At 38.5% G+C, this 21,598-nt stretch overlaps 1 protein-coding gene and 3 long non-coding RNA genes across 5 annotated transcripts in view; 1 reads left to right on the forward strand and 3 right to left on the reverse strand.

Moving 5' to 3' along the window:
- Nucleotides 1-620: 620 nt before the first annotated feature.
- The window catches only part of LOC130698162 (EMILIN-1-like), a gene marked incomplete at its 5' end in the record, with an annotated part of 50,318 nt that continues 29,340 nt past the window's right edge, over nt 621-21,598 (reverse strand). The window contains 2 exons of the mRNA XM_059496986.1: nt 621-1,102; nt 1,174-1,387. Coding sequence (XP_059352969.1) covers nt 621-1,102; nt 1,174-1,387 — 696 coding nt within the window. The remainder of the gene's footprint in view (nt 1,103-1,173; nt 1,388-21,598) is intronic.
- Nucleotides 2,752-3,349, reverse strand: LOC130697903 (uncharacterized). The gene is made up of 3 exons (XR_009003065.1): nt 3,308-3,349; nt 3,116-3,190; nt 2,752-3,041 (listed from the first exon to the last, which is right to left on the reverse strand). It is a non-coding gene; the product is annotated as an uncharacterized LOC130697903 (long non-coding RNA).
- Nucleotides 10,411-14,655, forward strand: LOC130697902 (uncharacterized). Of its 2 annotated transcripts, none has more exons than XR_009003061.2 (10): nt 10,411-10,698; nt 10,748-11,582; nt 11,642-11,729; nt 12,735-12,823; nt 12,891-12,965; nt 13,020-13,363; nt 13,427-13,595; nt 13,658-13,741; nt 13,802-13,885; nt 13,938-14,655. It is a non-coding gene; the product is annotated as an uncharacterized LOC130697902 (long non-coding RNA). The 2 variants fall into 2 exon arrangements; XR_009003063.2 differs by having other exon boundaries at nt 10,411-10,660.
- Nucleotides 18,574-19,824, reverse strand: LOC130697899 (uncharacterized). The gene is made up of 3 exons (XR_009421780.1): nt 19,764-19,824; nt 19,620-19,703; nt 18,574-19,566 (listed from the first exon to the last, which is right to left on the reverse strand). It is a non-coding gene; the product is annotated as an uncharacterized LOC130697899 (long non-coding RNA).

Genomic DNA, 21,598 nt, shown 5'->3' on the forward strand with positions numbered 1-21,598 from the left:
CAGTACTAGATTTTTTAAAATTTTTCTTATTTTATTGCGAGGAATTCTTTATTACAATTCGACCCTAAATTTTTGCGATAAATGTTTTAAGTGGTCAAATCACGTATTGCACCAAAATATTTGAACCAAGGGGGTTCATTGCATATGCTTGCACCGACGAGAACAGGTTTTTTCTTCAAATCCAGTTCGTATATACTAGAAACCTTTTCCTTTCAGTTCTGTAGTACGTAATGACAATCTTTATTTTGAAGTCTCATGAAATCTAATTTCACACATTGTTAGTCATCACTCAGATGGTTATCAAACCTCAGGTTACGCTCTTGTATTTTTCAAACTAGGATATTTGTTTTCCCCTTTCTTCCAATTTTCGTGACAGTGTTTTAAAAACTTATTGTGAATAGATATATGATCGGCATTTCTTTTGTGTTTGGAAGAAAAAAAAACTTGAAGGCTATTTACTTCCACCTCTTTTCGTCTAACCTACACCTTTGCCCGAAGCGAAATGTCTAACTGGATGGGGGGGATGGTGGACTAAAGGAAGTACTGTGTTCGTTAGTAGCCTTTATTTTAAGTGCTTATTATTTGCTGCCGAATTGGGTGTGGATAAAGTTACTGTTGTTTTAAATTTCTTCCTCTAAAAGCCACCCGTTAAAGTTCGTGCAATAGGTATCACCGTCGTCGAATAAAACGCCAAATACAATATCCCTTTTAATCTCCACCCAGACTTCATCTGTGGCGTTCAACTTCAGAGTTGATTGAAAGGTTATTGGACTTAGATAATTAGGGTTTGTAACGGGGTTGACTTCGTTTATCTGGCTGCGTGCTACTAGCTGATTATTTCTGTAAAGCATTATCCATAGTGCACTTAGACTTCCAGCTGAAGTCACCTCAAATTGCACGAGTCCCGTAAAAGAAAAAAAGTAAATTCCTGCAACTGGTGCTGTGAATATCCCAGTTTCTAAATTCATGGCTCCTCCATCGTTAAGGATTGCGCGATCAAACGGAATTGGGGTGTTCTCTGTCGAAAATTTTTTGGTTTTCCTTACGTTAAAGTATACTGGTCTTGTCTTAATATTTTGATAGCCAATCCTCGTCTGGAAACCTGAAATTTGTGTAGTAAAATTTGAAATAATTTTTCTCCCTCTGTTTAAATTAGCGAAATGAAATAATTACCTGGATCATTTAGTGGCTTGTTGAAGTCACAGTAGACCGTTTCAACTTCCCGAAGTCCTCTAATTGAATAAAGTCCATTTAAAGTGTGGCCTAGCATCTGTAGGTCTCCACATGATGATGGCATTCCGTTGATGGATCGCAGTTGGTGTTTAGAGTCGTCGAAGCCAGTGGGACTAGTATCGAAGGACCTGGTTGCATCAGGGATGTGTGGATTCTACAGGCCGATGGTAAGGGGGGCCGTCCTTAGATAATTTGGAATGGTTTCGTTGTGAAAGGCTTACCTGTTGTAGTTGGGCTTCCAAGCCTGTGACTTTTTCATTCAATACGTTTATTTTATTTATCAGTGATTCCATGATTTCATTCTAAAAGAAATGAGATTTGATATTGCGTGAAGTTGCGAAGTTGGACTGTTGCAAATGAATCTGTCTTAAAGTGCACATAGGACATCAAAATGGAACAAACAATTTCTTACGTTATTTTCTTGAAGCTGTTGAAATCGATCCTCCAAACTTAGGGCAGCAGCTGTGGAGCAAGTTGACCAAGCCAACACCAGCATTCCTATTGGAAACAAAGTACAAAAAATACGAGCTATGTTGTACATTTTTCAAATATTTCGGGTAGTTCCTGTTTTAATATTAGGCCTAAATACCGCTTATATAGGACCCCCAACCCCTATGTTGGTTGTTGGATGTTACGTTTATCGCGTAATTTTATCGTTCGCGTGTATTTGATGGCATGATGTTTGAGTGGACTTGATAACTAGGTAGTAACGGTAAATAAAGCTATATATCTGTAGGTACATACGATCTATTTACAAATGTTATCGATTAGCGCCCCAAGAAACTTTTCTCACGCTTCATCACCATTTACTTGACTTCTCTGGAGAAAAAATTGATCGACAATTATAACCCGGCTGAAATGTGTTACTCAACTGTAACATGCAGTCGAACTAATTGTTATTATTGTTAAACAAAATTCAGCGTTATTTAGCTATTTGTCTGAATGTTTTAGGTTATTTGGCAGCATATGGTGCCTTTTGGATTGAAAATGTTAAATGCATACTGACAGTTGGAAAGAGATAACAACCGAAAAATGATCGTTTTTGCCAGACGCATAATTGAAGGTTAGAATACTTAAGGAATTATTTGGCGCATTCTTTTGTTGCATCATATATAATTTATCTAACAATTAGTGATGGTATTTTTAGTTGAAATGCAAACCGACGTATCTTTTCTGTCAATTTCCATCACTGAATTTTGCCAATTTTGAAATTTACTTTTGACCAAGACGTTTAAAACGTGAAAAGGTCTTAAGTAAATGCAGCAGTTTTTTTGTTTGTTGTTGCAAAATAATATTATCTAGCTGTAAAGTCCATATTTGTAATAATATTCTTTTCCCATTTCAAATAATTGAAATTCAAAAGCTGTTGAGAAATATCTCCTTTTTCCTAGCCTCAGTAGACAAACAAAATTGTTGCATAGTGTAATATCATACAAACAAGTCACAACAAAAGTGGACGTTGAAAACTGATGCAAGTTTTTTATCTATTACCAATATTCAGGTAAACATGTTACCAATTTTACTTTTTCTGAATGTTGCCTGTTAATTTTTCCCCTTTTCAATAGAAAAGGGTTTTATATTGGTGTTCATAGCCGTCCCATCAGCCAGTTTGGACACCAACAGCGACATACCAGGCATGAAGAACAAAAATTTAGCAGTCATCGGGTCGAGCATCTAATAAGTCGTATGTATATTTCTATTACTAAGGATGAAGAGAAATTCAGTGCTATCAGCATTCAGAAAAATAACGACCGTTCATGCGTTTGCACAGCGGTAACATGTAGCAGGTCTCGCTGCTGGGAACGCATCTATAGGTACATATTAAAAGCAATGTTATAATAATATAACTACGGTTATACAAGTTATAATAATTATACGTTACCTAGTAATTATCATTGTCGCGCTTAATGTAAGCTCTCCATTCAGTTAGCATCACAGACCAGATCGTCACATCACACTTGGAAAAAAAAATGGATTACATATATAACAGCTACCTCAAATTTTTATAAAGTAGACAATCACGTGTAGTTACGCGATAAAACAGTACAGAAGAAAACCAAACGTATCTATTTACCAGATATTAGGAAGGTAGGACAGGTCCAGTGGAAGATCCTTGCGCAACTGTGAAATTTTCGATTTGACCACGGCATTAAATACTCACAGACGCGTGTCACATCTTGACTTTGTCGGAAGAAAAGTGTAGGGTAGAGAAACAAAATTCCGAAGGTCAACAGCAGTCAAAGGAAAAAGTTTTTATTTGCATATGGAGCTCGAGTATATGTCCATTCCCCCTCATTTAACCCAATAGATGCAATGACCTAGAAGAAGTGAATAACCTTAGGCAATTGAAAAACAAAAAATCAAAACCCCGTTTTGCATTTTCTCAGTAGCCCATTCACCTGCACGACATGCACTAGTGTAGATCCCTCGCTCTTAATTCTGGTGTAGTGATTCACACTATTTCCACACGTGGTCCACACCAATTACGCACTTCAAAAAGCACTGGGTTTTGCCTCTGCACTGGTGTTGTTTAGTTGCACATGTCAAGCCGCATTTTGTTGGGTGGTAAGATAAGTCTAGCTAGAATAGAAAACGTAGATTAAGTTAAGGATAAGTAGGTCTAAAGTTAAGATTAAAGCTATTTTAAGTAAGGCGTAAGCGTAGTCCACTTTTGCACAACACTATCTCAGCCATTTTCTTTCCCTTTTTTATGCAATTATTTACAGTAGTCGTCGTTCGCTAACCATTTTTCTACTAACAATTGTACGTTTCGACTTGTTCACACAATTTACACATGAACCGCCAATCCAAACAACCTCCTGATCATTAATTAACGATTAATAACCAATTTCTTTTTTCAGGAATTTTTTTTGCTATGTAACTGTGATTTGTGTACCTGATGCTTCTTAGAATTAAGACGAAACTTGTTGCTGTTCAAATATTTAAAAAACAATTTTTCGCTCCTGTACAATCAGGAGGGCAATCTCTGGGGTCGAAGAGGACACTGGAAAACGAGGATCGCCGTCGCAGCCATTGGAATACCGTCCAGAATTCTGAGGTATATATTTACAAATTTAATGTCTAATCGTTTTTTTTTTTAATATGTATATAGGAGGGCCACATTCACCACCGAAGAGGACTGTTGGACAACGAGGGTCATCGCCAGGAGCCTAGTCCAAAATTGCAAGGTATATAAAAAAAAAATTAGTGTCTTACCACGTTCTATGTATTAATCTGTGTATAGGAGGGCTGGCATACCTACCGAGGAGGTTTAGTGTACGTCGGGGATCGCCGCCGAAGTCGCCAAGGATTGCCAGGTATTACTTCATCAATTTTAAGTGGTTAATCGTGTTTGTTTTATGTATTTAGGGTGCTCCACATCACCACCGAGATGGGCCAATAGACTTCGAGGTTCGCTGTCGGAGCCACCAGGAATCGTCGCCGAAAATTGTCAAGTATTTAATTAGAAGTCTTAGATTTTGAACTAGATTTTATTTGTTTTTATGTATTTAGGAGGGCCTCACCACCATCGAAGAGGACGCTGGACATTGAGATCGCCGCTGCAGGAACTAAATTGCTGACACGGGTATAGAAGGATTTTAAAAAATACGCTTAAGTGTTTAATCATGTTTTTTTTTATGTACCTAAGAGGGCCTTACTACCACCGAAGAGGACGCTGGAGCATCGCCATCGTTGCCATTGATGTTTCAAGTATATCTTTTACACGTTTACCTGTCAAATCGTGTTTTTTAATAATACATTTACGAGGGCTCCGTCTTCGCCGAAGAGGACCACAGGACAACGAGGTTCGCCGTCGGAGCCACCAGGGTCGTCGCCCAAAATTGTCAAGTATTTAATTAAAAGTTTTAAGTTCAACACTGATTTTATTTTGTTTTTATGTATTTAGGAGGGCTTCACGCACCATCGAAGAGGATGCTGGAGTGTCGAGATCGGGTTTCAGGTATATCTTTTACACATTTAATTCTCTAACCATGTTTTTTTTGTCTTAGGAGGGCTTCGTCATCGCCGAACAGGATCATTGGACAACGAGGTACGTCGTCAGAGGTACCAATATTGTCGCCCAAAATTGTTGAGTATTTGATTGAAATTTTTATGTTTTACACCGTGATTTTATTTTTTTTATGTATTTAGGAGGGCCTCACACTGTAAAGCATTCTTCTTGTCGGAAGAATGACTTTACGTTACTAAGACATCGAAGTGAATAATGGAGCAACGAGGATCGCCGCTGGAGGAACGAGATCGTCGCGTTGAATGTTTGAGGTATTTGTTTACACGTATAAATGTATAACCATGTTTTTTTTATTATGTATTTAGGAGGACTCCATCATCGCTGATGAGGACCACTGGACGTCGTGGATCTTCAATGTAGCAACGGGAATCGTCGTCCAACACCGAGATTCACGCCCATTAGGTCAATGGAAAACAAAAGGATGGTACGGTTGAGTATTGCCTAATCGGCATTCGCTTACTTTATTCCGTATTATGTTTCGTGTGTTTTAACAAATGTGTTCCCTTCATTCTTTGTTCCTTTCCGTTATTTTCCCTTAAGCATTACGGCTTATGATTTCACAGTTCACTGAGCACTCAAATTCACTACACCTGTCCCCCATGGTTCATTCACGGTTTGTTTGCTTTTTTGCACCGGTTTGGGATTAGTGCATCAAGTAATGTAGCTCTGTTTACATTGGTTTTATGCTAAGTATTTAGTTGGTGTAGGTTTACTAACACAAATTGCTTTTAAAATGATAGTGAGGCAAATTAAATTGATTTGGTCTATGAATTCTGTTTTCTTTTGAGTATGGACTAGTAATTTGAAAAGATATGAATAAAAAAACAATTTATCGCGTGCGATCGGGTTGCTAACCCGATTTATCAACCTGATAACTTCAAACTTGCCCCATAAACGGAATGAACAACCCGCTGAACAAAAAAGCGGGTCGCTCTATCGGGTCTGACCCTGGTAGTAGTTTTCCTCAGCTGATTAGATGTTTTGCAACGCTGTCTCAAACATGGCTGTACATGGAACTCCTCACCTCAGTTTTGTCTTTTAAATCGCAGGAAATTGTAATGCCAACCAAGAATACCGGTACATAAATGACAATTTAATGTTGGTTCTTTATATGGCATTCTGATTCTGATATGTAAAGCAGATCAGTATCCAATTTTACTGAAAGAAGTGAATATGTATATTGTCGCGTCGGAAATATTCGATTCGTCACCGCGGTAGCGACAACAGCGCTAGGATGGAAATCCCGCCCCAGTTATGGCCGTCCTTTGGAGCACCACCCTCGTCGCCGGATATAAAAGGGGCGACTTGGCACACCTGTGGGGGCTTTTTGATTAATTGGTTAGAGCAGTTAGTTTTGCAGTTGTGTTATGGAACCTTGTGGTGAAATACACATTATCTTTTAATCTGAAGCACGACGTCTCTATCTTGGTAAAGATCCATGGCCGTGACATGGTGGAGATGCAGGGTACCACCTGTTAGGCTGAGTAAGGTAAGCGCAATTGTTGTTCTTTTCGCACGGGTCTTGGGAAGTTTTTGAATAAGGGACTTGGAGGCAGGTGCTGTTTAGGGGTCCTTGGGAAGTGTGACCGGCCGGCTAGAAAGTGCCTTAAATTGCCGTGGTACAGGACCACAGACCTGGCCGATTTCCTTGATTCGCTGTTAGGTTGAGACCCGTCCGAGTAAGTTGTGGAAAGCGCGTAGTGAAAGCCCGACAGGCCTACCATTGGGTGGGAGAGAGAGACGTAGCTCGGTGGATGAGTACGGATCCGCCTAGGCAGAGCAGGCGTTTACGAGGGTTAGCCGCGTCCCCGATAAGCGAGGAAGGACAGCGCAACGTTGGTCTTGACGGAAGTCAGGCGGAATCTCTAAAGAGAGTTACAGAAGTAGGGGCACGGACTGCCAAAGCGATCGGCCATACCTTTCCGAGAAGAGGAATCGTATCACTGAACCCGATCGGAAAGTCGAACGCGAGGACAAGTTCCTCAGAAGTAGGGGCACAGACTGCCAAAGCGATCGGCCATACCTTTCCGCGAAGAGGAATCGTATCACTGAACCCGATCGGAAAGTCGAACGCGAGGACAAGTTCCTCAGAAGTAGGGGCACAGACTGCCAAAGCGATCGGCCATACCTTTCCGAGAAGAGGAATCGTATCACTGAACCCGATCGGAAAGTCGAACGCGAGGACAAATTCCTCTTGTAGGTATCGGAAGTTTGATCAGGAAGCAAGATCGAGAGATAGTGGTGTAGGAGAACAAACGTGTATTGATCCGAGGGAGCAACGGAAGATAGCCGAAAAGCAAGGAACCTTTTAACGAGTGCGCAAGGGAAGGAAGAGATAAGGGGTTAGACGATTTTTCTGGAGCTTTACCGCTCGTTATAGCACCAACGCTTGAAATGGCCCAACGTGCGGAATTTAGAGGAAATGATGGACCTCCCGCCCGTGTACCTGCACAGGCAGGAGGAGCCGCTCAGCGTGCACCGGCTCATCCATCGCAGTATCGTGAAGTACCAGTTTTCCGCGGAGGACCAGACGATGACGCCGCTGAATGGATAGAACGTTTCGAGAGGACCGCCAATTTTAATGGATGGGGTCCCGCTGAGAAAGCGGAATACTTTGGATTATTCGTAGAAGGCACAGCAAAGGATTGGCTAGCTTGTCAAATAGGACAGGTGGTCTGGGACGATGTTGCTCCGCGTGAAGCCGCGCCTGGGAGGGAGGCCGAAACCGGGATAAGGGGCCTACGAACGCGATTTTTAGAAACATTTCGCTCGGAGGATTTCGACCGCTATCATAAAGCTAGGCTACGTAATCGGAAGCAGGAGGCTTCGGAAACGGTCGTAGGATATTTCTATGACGTGCTCAATCAGTGCCGTAGGCTGAACCCTATGATGTCTGAAGCGAAGAAAATAGATTATCTTTTGCGTGGGCTTAATCAGCCTTTGAAGCGAGAAATGACAATTAAACAGCCCCGGACGACAGATGAATTTTTTAGAGCATTAAAAATTTATACTAGGGCATATGAGGATTCAGAGAAGCCGCATCAGGTAGTTAATTTTATGGGACAAGCGAAGGAACCTATTCCAGCCAAGCGAGTCACGTATGCTGACTACGAAGAAAGGCGAACTCCGTTGAAACAAGAAGCCTACGAGTCCGACGCAAAGCGAGACAGCACGCGCCCAGGGTCGCATGACGAGTTAAAAAATTTAATACGCGATATGGCAGCTCGGATAGAAGAGCTGGAACGAGGGACTAAACAATTATGCCTGGGAGGGGAGAATACTTCTCGAACAGTAGACGGAAAACCAATCTGCTACCGATGTGGACGCTCCGGTCATATTGCTCGTTTTTGCGAGACCAACTCGGGTAATACGAGACCACGATCACCAACACCCGATCGGGAAGGAAGAGAGGACGAAAGGGGACCAAACGGACGTGATGGAAGCCGGCGAGAACGTGAGGACATGAGAAGAGACTGAATAGCGTGGTTGGAAAAGGACACTAACTGGCCACGCCATCTCTTGGTCGGCCGGTGAGTATTGAGGCTACGAGCGCTAGATGGGTCGGCGGCGGCCCCAACTTTTATTCATGAGAAATGCTTTTATTTACTTTATTCCCCCCTATAAATGAAGTCAATGTCGTGTAATTCCTCTAACCCTGTAATCCCTCTACCCCGTAACACAAATATTAGATTTTAGACTTCTATTTTCCTGGCACACGAGCGCGATCGGGACGAGTCGCGACTTAAGGAGGGGGATGTCGCGTCGGAAATATTCGATTCGTCACCGCGGTAGCGACAACAGCGCTAGGATGGAAATCCCGCCCCAGTTATGGCCGTCCTTTGGAGCACCACCCTCGTCGCCGGATATAAAAGGGGCGACTTGGCACACCTGTGGGGGCTTTTTGATTAATTGGTTAGAGCAGTTAGTTTTGCAGTTGTGTTATGGAACCTTGTGGTGAAATACACATTATCTTTTAATCTGAAGCACGACGTCTCTATCTTGGTAAAGATCCATGGCCGTGACAATATACAGTATATATTACGTATATGAATTATCTTACATTGAAATTTTGCATAAAGGCACATTTGTTCGTCGTCATTATTAAGATTCTGGATCTTTTCGTTTACGGTTAAATTCTGTGCGCATATGACTCGCGCTGTACTAGTTAATTGCATGCAATTTAATAATTTTAATTTAATGCACTATTTAATTCATGAGTGTTAATAATAAATAATAATAATGAGTGCTGGTTAAGCACACATCCACTGAAGTTCTTGTATTTAATAACTTTGTAATAGAAAATATCGTATCTAAATTGACAACTATCGGAAGAAGGAATATTTCGCGTTAATGTCGTTAATTCCTTTAAATGATATGGAAATATGATGTGATATGTATTGTAACAAATGCCGCAATAGTAAAACGTTTTGCCCGAGAAGTTAAAAGTCTGAGGTTCGAATCCGAGGAAAATACCTCTGGATTGTATTTCTTTATATATCAAAACATTCCCTTTGAGAGGCATAGACAAATAGGCCACATGGTTCATGATTTCTTTGTCATATACATTTAGATAAGAAGAAAATATCTTTCAGTAAATTTTTCTAAGTCGAGAAGTAGTCCCCAAAAAACTAAGGACTGCTAGTTGAGGTAGAGCATCGGATCATCATGTCGAAGACATGATGTTCGACTCCCATAAAAGTGGTAGAAGGTGAAGAATTTACAATTAATTTAAGTAATTTAATATTGCAATTGTAAATAGATTAAAATGATGGTCTTGCATTAAGTTGAGTTGAAAGTGTGGGTGAAGGACTGATTTTTGTATCGTCATGCGAAGCTATTAGCAATGGTGTTGGGTGTCAGAATCACTGACGTTATTTCCCAGACTTTCATTGCCTTCCAAAATCGTCTGCTAGACGAAACTCGATTCGCGAAAATGCTGAAGTATCTTTCATTGTTACTCCTGTTGAAGTCGAGGCGAATAGCTGAAACACACGTATCATTTCATCTCTTTTTTGCCTCATCATTGTATGGAAACTAGGTCGGTAACCCTTTTGTTTTGCGTTTTTGCGTTTTGTTAAAACTTTACAATGTCATTTTCAAGTGAGGTTTTTATTTGTTTTTAGGTAGCTGTACAGACATGTAAAGACTGGTGGTTGCAGGTCATGAAACACAATTCCTTTATACAATACCTTTCCATTTTTATTGCTTTAATTTTTTTCATTTTAGCCGCTGAATGAAGCTGGAACAGAACAGATTGGAATTTTAGTGTCACAACATCTGGCTGGCTGGACGATGAAACATCCCTCTGTGGACACAGACGTTGCGTCAGGTTTTTATCCGTAGATTCTTCCTGGGATAATAACTTTGCAACCAACACTGTGACTTTGATAGCTAGCAGTTGAGTAGCCTTTCAATTCCAAACAAAAGAAGTCATGGTAATTGTATGTTTTGTATACATTTCTGTATAAACTATCACTTATCTAGATTACTCAATTGACATGACACTTTGTATGGCTGGTCCGGGAGTAATGCTGTTCGAAGTATCATGTGTTAGTACAGGCTGACAAGAATCACAAACACATTGTAAACTATAATACGGTAAGAAAATACCTTGGAATTGGAAGAAATGGCAATTTTTATTATATAATTTATTATATTTATAACAGGTGTGTAAAAACCATTTTCTAGCCCATTTATCTATTTTTAGCCTGTTTATTATATTTATACAATATCATACCATTTTTATTGTATAATTTTTGTCTGTTTAGCCGCCGAATGGAGCTGGAACAGGAGAGATATGAATTGTAACAGTAAGACATGATTGGCTGGACGTTTCAACGTTTCTGTGAGATTATAGACTTATTTAGTTATATAAATCATATAGATTAATTTAAAGATTGAAAAAGGAGTTATATTATTATGGTAGGATAATTTTGTTTTTGTACCAACTGACGAGAATAACAAAATTTTGTATAACTTATTATGCACCCATGGCAAAATTTTGTAAATTATTGATTGTCATTCAGTGAAAAGGTTGGATTAGCATATAGATAGAGATAGATATAATGACATACAGATAAATAAGTTAATAGTTATTCCAAGTCAGAACAGGTAAATAATCAAGTAATTGCAGTATTTGTTTTTTAATGGTATTTTGCAGGTACAAGTCTCACATACATATTTCAACTGTATTGATAAAATATTCAATGCTTAATAATTTTACTTCCATTTAATAACAGGTTAGTAATGTGAAATTTTTTACATGGTAACATGATAAATACCAAAAGTGAAGAAATCTAGAAGTCACAAGGAACATAAAGTTAGGTACTATAAATTTTTCAACTTCTACAACTATTTTCAATTTCTCATATAATGCAGTTTGAAAAACGGTCCGAGTAAACACTTCAGCACCCTCTCACACACGGACTGGAAAATGGTCGTTTCCTAAAGAAATGGAATACTATTGGTAAGAGTTTGATTTAATTATGATTTAGTTGGCTAACATAGACTTAGAACTAATTTAATCGAAGTTGATATGCTCATACTTTCTACAACTAAAGAAGACACAGAAGCTATTTAGCATAAATTCAATTTACCTGACACGCGAATCGATCGACCATGGTGTTATAGTTGAGGTACTTTTGTAGAGGCAAGACTATGTACGAATGTGATTACCCAGCGTCTAGATGACGCCTTAAATACTCGCAGACACGTGTCACATTATTGCTTTCTCGGAAGTAGAGTGTAGGGTAGAGGGACCTAATTCTGAAGGTCGATAGGTTGAAGGGCAAATTTTTATTTTCAGGTGAGCCCGAGGTTATAGCCATTCCCCATCGATTTATCCTACGTTACTTTAATTTTTTTTTTGTTACCAAGGCCCTAAAACAGATGAAGAACCTCGGGCATTCACAAAAAGGAGGGGGGAGAGGAAGAAAAAAAAGAATCAAGCAGCTCAGTAGCTCTTTCACCTGCACGCGGTGCACTAGTGTAGATTTGTTGCTTGCACTCCTCATCTAATTATTCTTAGAATGTTCGCACATGCACCCAGCTTTCGCAATTAGTAGATTAATCAATTACGCACAAATAACGCACTACACCAGCACAGGGTTTTATTAGTTGGGTAGTACGATAAGTCTAGATGAAATAGGTAAACGTAGATTAAGTTAAGGATAAGTAGGTCTAGAGTTAAGAGTAAGGCCACTTTAAGTAAGGCGTAAGCGTAGTCCACCTCAATTCGTTACCTTTGCACAACACTATCTCAGCCATTTTCTTTCACTGTTTTATGCCACTATTAATTCAAACAACCTCCTGATCATTAACTAACGATTAATTACCAATTTCTTTTTCCAGGAAATTTTTATTCAATGTAACTGTAATTTGTGTACCTCATCCTGTTAGAATTAAGATGAAACTTATTGCTGTTCAAATATTCAAAAAAAAAATTGGTTTTTTCTCGTTTCTGTACAATCAGGCGGGTAATCCTGATCTCTGGGGCTGAAGAGGACACTGGACAACCAGAGTCGCCGTTGCAGCCACTGGAATATCACCCAGGATTTTGAGGTATATATTCAAAAATTTAGTATCTCAACATGTTTTTTCGGTTTGTTTTAATAATTTATGTATCTAGGAAGGCTACATCTCCACCGAAGAGGACCGTTGGTCAACGAGCGTTATCGCCAGGATCTTCGCCCAAAATTCCAAAGTATTTAAGAAATTTAAGTGCCTCACCATGTTTAATATATTAATCTGTGTATAGGGGGAAGGCAACACCACCGAGGAGGACTACAGGACGTTGGGGGTCGCCGCTGCAGTCGCCAAGGATTGCCAGGTATCACTTTAACAATTTTCAGTGTTTAATCGTGTTCATTTATGTATGTAGGATGGTTAGATCACCACCGAGGTGGGTCACTAGACAACAAGGTTCGCTGTCGGAACCACCAGGAATCGTCGCCCAAAATTGTCAAGTATTTAGTTGAAAGTATTAGGTTATGAATTATGTTTTTTTTTTTTTTTTTGATGTATTTAGGAGGGCAGGACCACCATCGAAGAGGATGCTGGGCGTCGAGGATCGCCGCTGTAGCAACGAGATTGTCGGCATAGGTATTGAGGGTTTTTTAAAAGTAAGTCTAAGTATTTAATCGTGTTCTTTTCTCTGTATCTAAGAGGGCCTCACCATCACCGAAGAGGGCGCTGGAGTACCGATATCGACGCCGTGGATGTTTCAGGTATATCATTTACTCGTTTAATTGTCGATTCATATTTTTTTTAATGTATTTAAGAGGGCTTCATCTTCGCCGTCGGAGCTACAAGGATTGTCGCCCAATATTGCCAAGTATTTAATTATAAATTTTAAGTTTTATACCCACTAACTTATTTTGTTTTTTATGTATTTAGGAGGGCGCAATCATCGCCGAAGACGATCACTGGCCAACGTGGTTCGCCGTAGAAGTCACCAGTATCGTCGGCTAAAATCGTCAAGTATTTAATTCAAAGTCTTATGTTTTACACCTTGATCTTATTTTGTTTTATGTATTTAAGGTGGGCCGCACCATCATCGAAGAGGATGCCGGACATTGAGGGTCGTTGCTGGAGGAACGACATTGTCCGCAATGGAGGTTTTAGGTAATTTCTTTACATGTTTATTTGTCTAACCATTTTTAAAAAATGTATTTAGGAGGGTTCCGTCGTCGCCGAAGAGGACTACTGAATGTCGTGGATCGTCGTTGGAGCAACGGGAATCTCCGCCCATCCCCGAGCTACACGCCCATTAGGTCGATGGAGGAAAAAAGATGGTACGGTTGAGTATTGCCTATTGGCATTTTTCTACTTTATTCCGCGTTATTCGTGTATGGTAGAAACTGTTGCTCTTGTCATTTATTCCTTCCCGTTATTTTCCCTTAAACATTACGGCGTACGGTTTAACTTTCACCGAGGACGCAAATTCACTACACCTATAGACCACGGTTCGTTCACGGTTTGTTTGCGTTTTTGCACGGTTTGTTTGCGTTTTTTACACGGTTTGGGATTAGTGGATCGGGTAATGTAGTTCTTCTTTCATTGGTTTCATGCCAAGTATTTAGTTGGTGCAGGTTTACTAACACTTGCTACTTCTAAAATAAAAAGTAAAACAAATTAAATATATTTTATGTCTGCATGCTCTTTTTTGAGTATGGTTTCGTGACCACTGTAATACAGGAATAAATTAATAATCGCGTGCGGTCTGGTTGCTAACCCCGATTTGACAACCCGATAAAAACGTGATGGGGCAGTAACCCTTCTAACCTGCCCCATAGACAAGAATAAATAATTCGCTGAACAACAAACCGGTTCGAGCGAAACGGGTTTGTTGGGCTCATTGGCCCTACAGTTTTTCTCAACGGATTTGGAGGTATTGCAACGCTGTCTTTTTTGAGTTTTCGTCTACATGCAAGATACGTTTGTTTTTTTCCCCTACAAACTGACTAGAATAACAAAGTTGTTGAATTAACTGGAGATGAGTATGTAGGAAAGTGAGATATGACGTCGTGGATTAAAAATTAACACTCAGCGAAAAAAGATATTATTAGCAAATTATGAGGAATTGCAATTCATAAAATTTTTTACCGATTGGGTTTTATTTAATACACCACCCCACGGAAAAGGAAATAATACCGCATAATAATATGAATAATTGATGTAAAATATAAAGCACTTTTAATGATCGGGTAATTGGTTAAAAAGTCGTTTATGGGTGTTGTAAGAAAAAATATGGCAACTAAATGTTACTTTACTTGTGATATAATAATAGTAATTGATATAATAGTCAGCAGTTGAATCAGTTCACTATTTAATAATCAAACTTGTTTAAAAGAAATTTATGTAAATTAAAAGCAGGCAGTTACCTGCTCGATAAATTATGAAAAATAATAAAATTGTAACAGAGTCAAACATAGCTGCACATACACCTAAGCAAACAAATATAAATGATGTGTTTGACAAATACATGTAGCCGCAGTTCAAAACAAAAACAAATTTAACAGACTAATATTTAAATGATGGGGGCGACATCATTAAAAAGGAAATTGTGAAAAGCAACTCTAACATTCCTTTGTAGACTAACAGTGAAATTTGTGAAAAAAACTGAGTGGCAAAAACTTGTAAATTTCATTGTCCTTGTTCATTTTGTTGGTTTTTTCGTTAAATGTAATGATATTAATATTTGTATTAGTAATTATTTTGTTCACGATTATGATGAGCGAAAGAAATGTATGTATTTATTTAATACCGTTTATATTGTGATTTACCACCATGTAGATTAGAAGAAACGACTTACGTTTAATTTGCTTTCTTTATTTTTAATAACTGGGAAACATTGACAATCATTTGACATATACTCATTTTATTACAACTGAAACACAGACACAATTAACACTACACACAAACACACACATACACCTGTTGAATATGTAGTAACTATGGAGTATCGAACCCTAATTTTCGGCGTATCTTGCCGATGCTCAACCATTGAGCTATAGTCACTTACAAACAAATGTATTATACCTTGAGTCAACGCACGAACATATTGTCTAGTTAATATTATAATCTTGCTATACTATTGGTCAGTCTGACCTGTTATTGTTTATGTATCATGGCATATTTGTAGAGGATCCGGCTATGATGTCGGAAGACAGAGGTTCAAACCCAGTAGGGAATAAAAGTATAAAAAGCTTTAAATATTCTATCACATATTTTACTGTTACTCATATTTCTGAAAACGTGTAAAAGATGACGGGTCGCTGTACCATTTGTTAGTCTGACCATAGAATTTACAAGTGTTGTAGCTTATGTGTAGAGAGTCCAGCTCCGGTATCAAAAGAATGTGGTTCAAATCTTACGGATTGGTAAAGCTTTCTGCAAGCATGAAATCCATACATTTATGTTTATTATATTACATTTATTGAATGCGTAATAGGTTGTCTAAAGATCACTTGCAAAAATGGTTGTCAATGTAATGTAACTCATAGCTCAATGGTAGAGCATCGGCTTCGTAAGCCAAGTGATTAGGGATCGGTCCCCAAAAGAGTTCAACCATAAAATGAATGATTCAAAAACAATATATACGATATAGTATCATCAAAGGTTTCTAAAATTGTAAAAGGTATGCAACAATCCCAAATGTAGAAGCCATGATATTGCAATATATATGCAGCAATCTAATTGCAAAAACTATTAAAAATTTTCCTTTCTGCACAATGGACATAGCTGAATTGCGTGGGTTCAAATCCCATATAACTATGTCGATGCTCTACCATTGAGATACTTGTGACGCTTCAGGAAAGTTTAAGTCTTTAACACTTGCGTTACGTAACAGTGCGCGCAAGTCAATAGAAAACCTTATCCCAATGGGGGGATATAGGGGGGCAGATGCCAGAAACGCAAAGCGTCCGCTCCCCAACTCGAAGGTTCCTGGGTTCGATTCTCAGTTAGGTCTCCGCTTCCACAGGCTTCCTACCTTCCCAGGTGTCACGATTCCACGTGGCCGCTCTAGTTGGGTAACTTCGTGCGAAGCACGTGAACGGATATTTTACAAAAACTTAATCTCAAAAAAAAAAAAAATTCCAATAAATATATGTTACTCTTTATTGAGTATACAGAAACTTTATAATATACATTTGATATTAACCGTAGCCATCACAGATGATAATAAATGAATATATATTATATTTATTGTAATTATTATTTATTTGTTTTTCAAACAAATCGATATACAGATTTATAAACCATATCGAATATTTACATTCATATATTTAGAATTTTAGTTAGTATCTTGGTTTCTACTATTGGGAGTGTTGCATAGCATTTGCAATATTAGAAACTTTTGATGATAATACATGGAATATTTTGTTCATTTGAAACAGATTTATATGTCTGAACTCTATCGGTGATCGATACCTCTACAATCGACTTACGAAGCCGGTGCTCTACCATTGAGCCATTAGTTACATATCACTGATAACCATTTTTGCAAGTAATCTTTAGACAATCTATTGCACAATTTCAATGAAAATAAATTTTTAATAGAACTGTATGAAGTGCACTTATTTTAAGCAGTGTGTGAGATTTGAAACCCGGTCTTCTAACACCGTAGCCGGACTCTCTACACACAACCTATACAACTTGTGAATTGTATGGTCAAACTATCTATTGTTATAGCGAACCGTCATCTTTTACACATTTTCAAAAAAATGAGTAACAGTAAAAATATATGTATGTTATTTTCAAATTCCAACGTGTTTGACATTAGTAGCACCCATTGGATTTGAACCTCTGTCGTCTCACACCATAGCTGGACCCTCTACAGATGTACTATGATACATGTACAATTTTTGGTCAGACTGAAATAGTATAGCAAGATTAAAGTATTAACTATACAATATGTTCGTGCGTTGATTCAATGTATAAAACAATGATATGTAAGTGACTGTAGCTCAAGGGATGAGCATCGGCAACCGACTCCGAAGATCAGGGTTCGATACCCCATAGTTGCTGAAAGTTCAACGAGTGTATATGTGTGTTTATGTGTAGTGTTAATTGTATCTGTGTTTCAGTTGAAATAAAATGTGTCAATGTAATATGATCGTGTCAATGTTTCAGTTATTGAAAATAAAGAAAATTAATGAATTAAACATAATTCGGTTCTTCAAATCTATACAATATTGGATCACAATATAAACGGTATTAAATAAGTACATACAATACTTACACTTATCAAAATCGTGTACAAGGTAAATACTAAAACAAATTATATCATTAAACTTAACGACGAAAACAACAAAGTGAATAAATACAATGAAATTTACAAGTTTATCCCACTCAGTTTTTCATGAATTTCACTATTAGTCCACAAAGGAATGTTAGAGTTGCTTTTTACAACTTGCTTTTTGACGATGCCGGCCGCATCATTTAAATATTAGTCTGTTACAATTTTTGTTTGCTTTGAGCTTCGTCTACATGAATCTGACAAATACATATCATTTATACTTATTAACTTAACAGGTGCGTGTGGCCGTGTGCAAACATGTTTAACACTGTTACAATTTTATTATTCTTCATAATTTATCGAGCAGGTAACTGTTTTTAATTTACTCTTTTTTGCCAAATTTGAATACATTTATTTTTAATAACATAAATCTTTTTTAAAAATAAGTTTGATTATCAAATACTGAATTGATTCAACTAATAACTGTTATACCATAACCGAAGTAACATTTAATTACTATGGTTTTTCGTACAACACCCAAAAACGACTTTTTAATCAAGTACCCATTCATTAGAAGTGCTTTATATTTTACATCAATTATTTTTATTATTTTCCGTGGGGTGGTTTATTAAATAAAACCCAATCGGTAAGAAATATTTTATAAATTTCAATTCCTCATAATTTGCTCCTAATATCTTTTTTCGCTGAGCATTAATTTTTAAGTCACGACGACATGTCTCACTTTCCCACATACACATTTCCAGTTAATTGAACAACTTTGTTATTCTTGTCAGTTTGTAGGATATATCTTGCATATAGACGAAAACTCAAAAAAGACAGCGTTGCAATACCTCCAAATCCGTTGAGAAAAACTGTAGGGCCAATGAGCCCAACAAACCCGTTTCGCTCGAACCGGTTTGTTGTTCAGCGAATTATTTATTCTTGTCTATGGGGCAGGTTAGAAGGGTTACTGCCCCATCACGTTTTTATCGGGTTGTCAAATCGGGGTTAGCAACCAGACCGCACGCGATTATTAATTTATTCCTGTATTACAGTGGTCACGAAACCATACTCAAAAAAGAGCATGCAGACATAAAATATATTTAATTTGTTTTACTTTTTATTTTAGAAGTAGCAAGTGTTAGTAAACCTGCACCAACTAAATACTTGGCATAAAACCAATGAAAGAAGAACTACATTACCCGATCCACTAATCCCAAACCGTGTAAAAACGCAAACAAACCGTGCAAAAACGCAAACAAACCGTGAACGAACCGTGGTCTATAGGTGTAGTGAATTTGCGTCCTCGGTGAAAGTTAAACCGTACGCCGTAATGTTTAAGGGAAAATAACGGGAAGGAATAAATGACAAGAGCAACAGTTTCTACCATACACGAATAACGCGGAATAAAGTAGAAAAATGCCAATAGGCAATACTCAACCGTACCATCTTTTTTCCTCCATCGACCTAATGGGCGTGTAGCTCGGGGATGGGCGGAGATTCCCGTTGCTCCAACGACGATCCACGACATTCAGTAGTCCTCTTCGGCGACGACGGAACCCTCCTAAATACATTTTTTAAAAAATGGTTAGACAAATAAACATGTAAAGAAATTACCTAAAACCTCCATTGCGGACAATGTCGTTCCTCCAGCAACGACCCTCAATGTCCGGCATCCTCTTCGATGATGGTGCGGCCCACCTTAAATACATAAAACAAAATAAGATCAAGGTGTAAAACATAAAACTTTGAATTAAATACTTGACGATTTTAGCCGACGATACTGGTGACTTCTACGGCGAACCACGTTGGCCAGTGATCGTCTTCGGCGATGATTGCACCCTCCTAAATACATAAAAAACAAAATAAGTTAGTGGGTATAAAACTTAAAATTTATAATTAAATACTTGGCAATATTGGGCGACAATCCTTGTAGCTCCGACGGCGAAGATGAAGCCCTCTTAAATACATAAAAAAAAATATGAATCGACAATTAAACGAGTAAATGATATACCTGAAACATCCACGGCGTCGATATCGGTACTCCAGCGCCCTCTTCGGTGATGGTGAGGCCCTCTTAGATACAGAGAAAAGAACACGATTTAACACTTAGACTTACTTTTACAAAACCCTCAATACCTTTGCCGACAATCTCGTTGCTGCAGCGTCGATCCTCGATACCCAGCATCCTCTTCGATGGTGGTCCTGCCCTCCTAAATACATAAAAAACAAAATAAAATAATGGTCTATAACTTACAACTTTCAATTAAATGCTTGATAATTTTGGGCGATAATCCTGGTGGATCCGACGACGAACCACGTGGTCCAGTGGTCCCTCTTTGGCGATGATGGCGTCCTCCTAAACAAATAAAAAACAATAATTAATGGTGAATGAATTAATGGTAAAAATACTCAATGTAATACTTGACAATTTTAGGCGACGATCCTGATGCCTCGGACGGCAATTTTCGTTGTCCAGTTGCCCTCTTCGGTGGTGATGTTGGCCATCCTAAATACACAAAATAAAACACGGTTACACGTAGACGTACAAATCATTTACCTGAAACATCCATTATGACGATCTTGTTACTCCAGCGGCGATCCTCGATGTCCAGCATCCTCTTCGATGGTGGTGAGGCCCTCCTAAATACATAAGAACAAAATAAAACCATAATTCACAACCTAATACTTTCAACTAAATACTTGACAATTTTGACCGGTGGCTCCAACAGCGAGCCTCGTTGTCTAGTGGTCCTCTTCGGTGGTGATCTAATCATCTTACATACATAAACGAACACGATTAAACACTTAAAATTGTTAAAGTGATACCTCGCAATCCTTGGCGACGGCGGCGGCGGCGATCCCCAACGTCCTGTAGTCCTCCTCGGTGGTGTTGCCTGCCCCCTATACACAGATTAACATATTAAACATGGTAAGGCACTTAAATTTTTTAAATACTTTGGAATTTTGGACTAACATCCTGGCGATAACCCTCGCTGTCCAACGGTCCTCTTCGATGGAGATGTGGCCTTCCTAGATACATAAATTATTAAAACAAACCGAAAAAACATGGTGAGATACTAAATTTTTGAATATATACCTCAAAATCATGGACGATATTCCAGTGGCTGCGACGGCAATTCTCGTTGTCCAGTGTCCTCTTCGACCCCAGAGCCCCAGAGATCAGGATTACCCTCCTGATTGTACAGAAACGAAAAAAACCAAAAAACAGCAATAAGTTTCATCTTAATTCTAACAGGATGAGGTACACAAATTACAGTTACATTGAATAAAAATTTCCTGGAAAAAGAAATTGGTAATTAATCGTTAGTTAATGATCAGGAGGTTGTTTGGATTAATAGTGGCATAAAACAGTGAAAGAAAATGGCGAAATGGAGATAGTGTTGTGCAAAAGTAACGAACTGATGCGAACTACGCTTACGCTTTACTTAAAGTGGCCTTACTCTTAACTCTAGACCTACTTATCCTTAACTTGATCTACGTTTACCTATTTCATCTAGACTTATCGTACTACCCAACTAATAAAACCCTGTGCTGATGTAGTGCGTTATTAGTGCGTAGTTGACGAATCTACT

This window comes from Daphnia carinata, chromosome 9 (genome assembly GCF_022539665.2).
Source record: "Daphnia carinata strain CSIRO-1 chromosome 9, CSIRO_AGI_Dcar_HiC_V3, whole genome shotgun sequence".
Classification (NCBI taxonomy): domain Eukaryota; kingdom Metazoa; phylum Arthropoda; class Branchiopoda; order Diplostraca; family Daphniidae; genus Daphnia; species Daphnia carinata.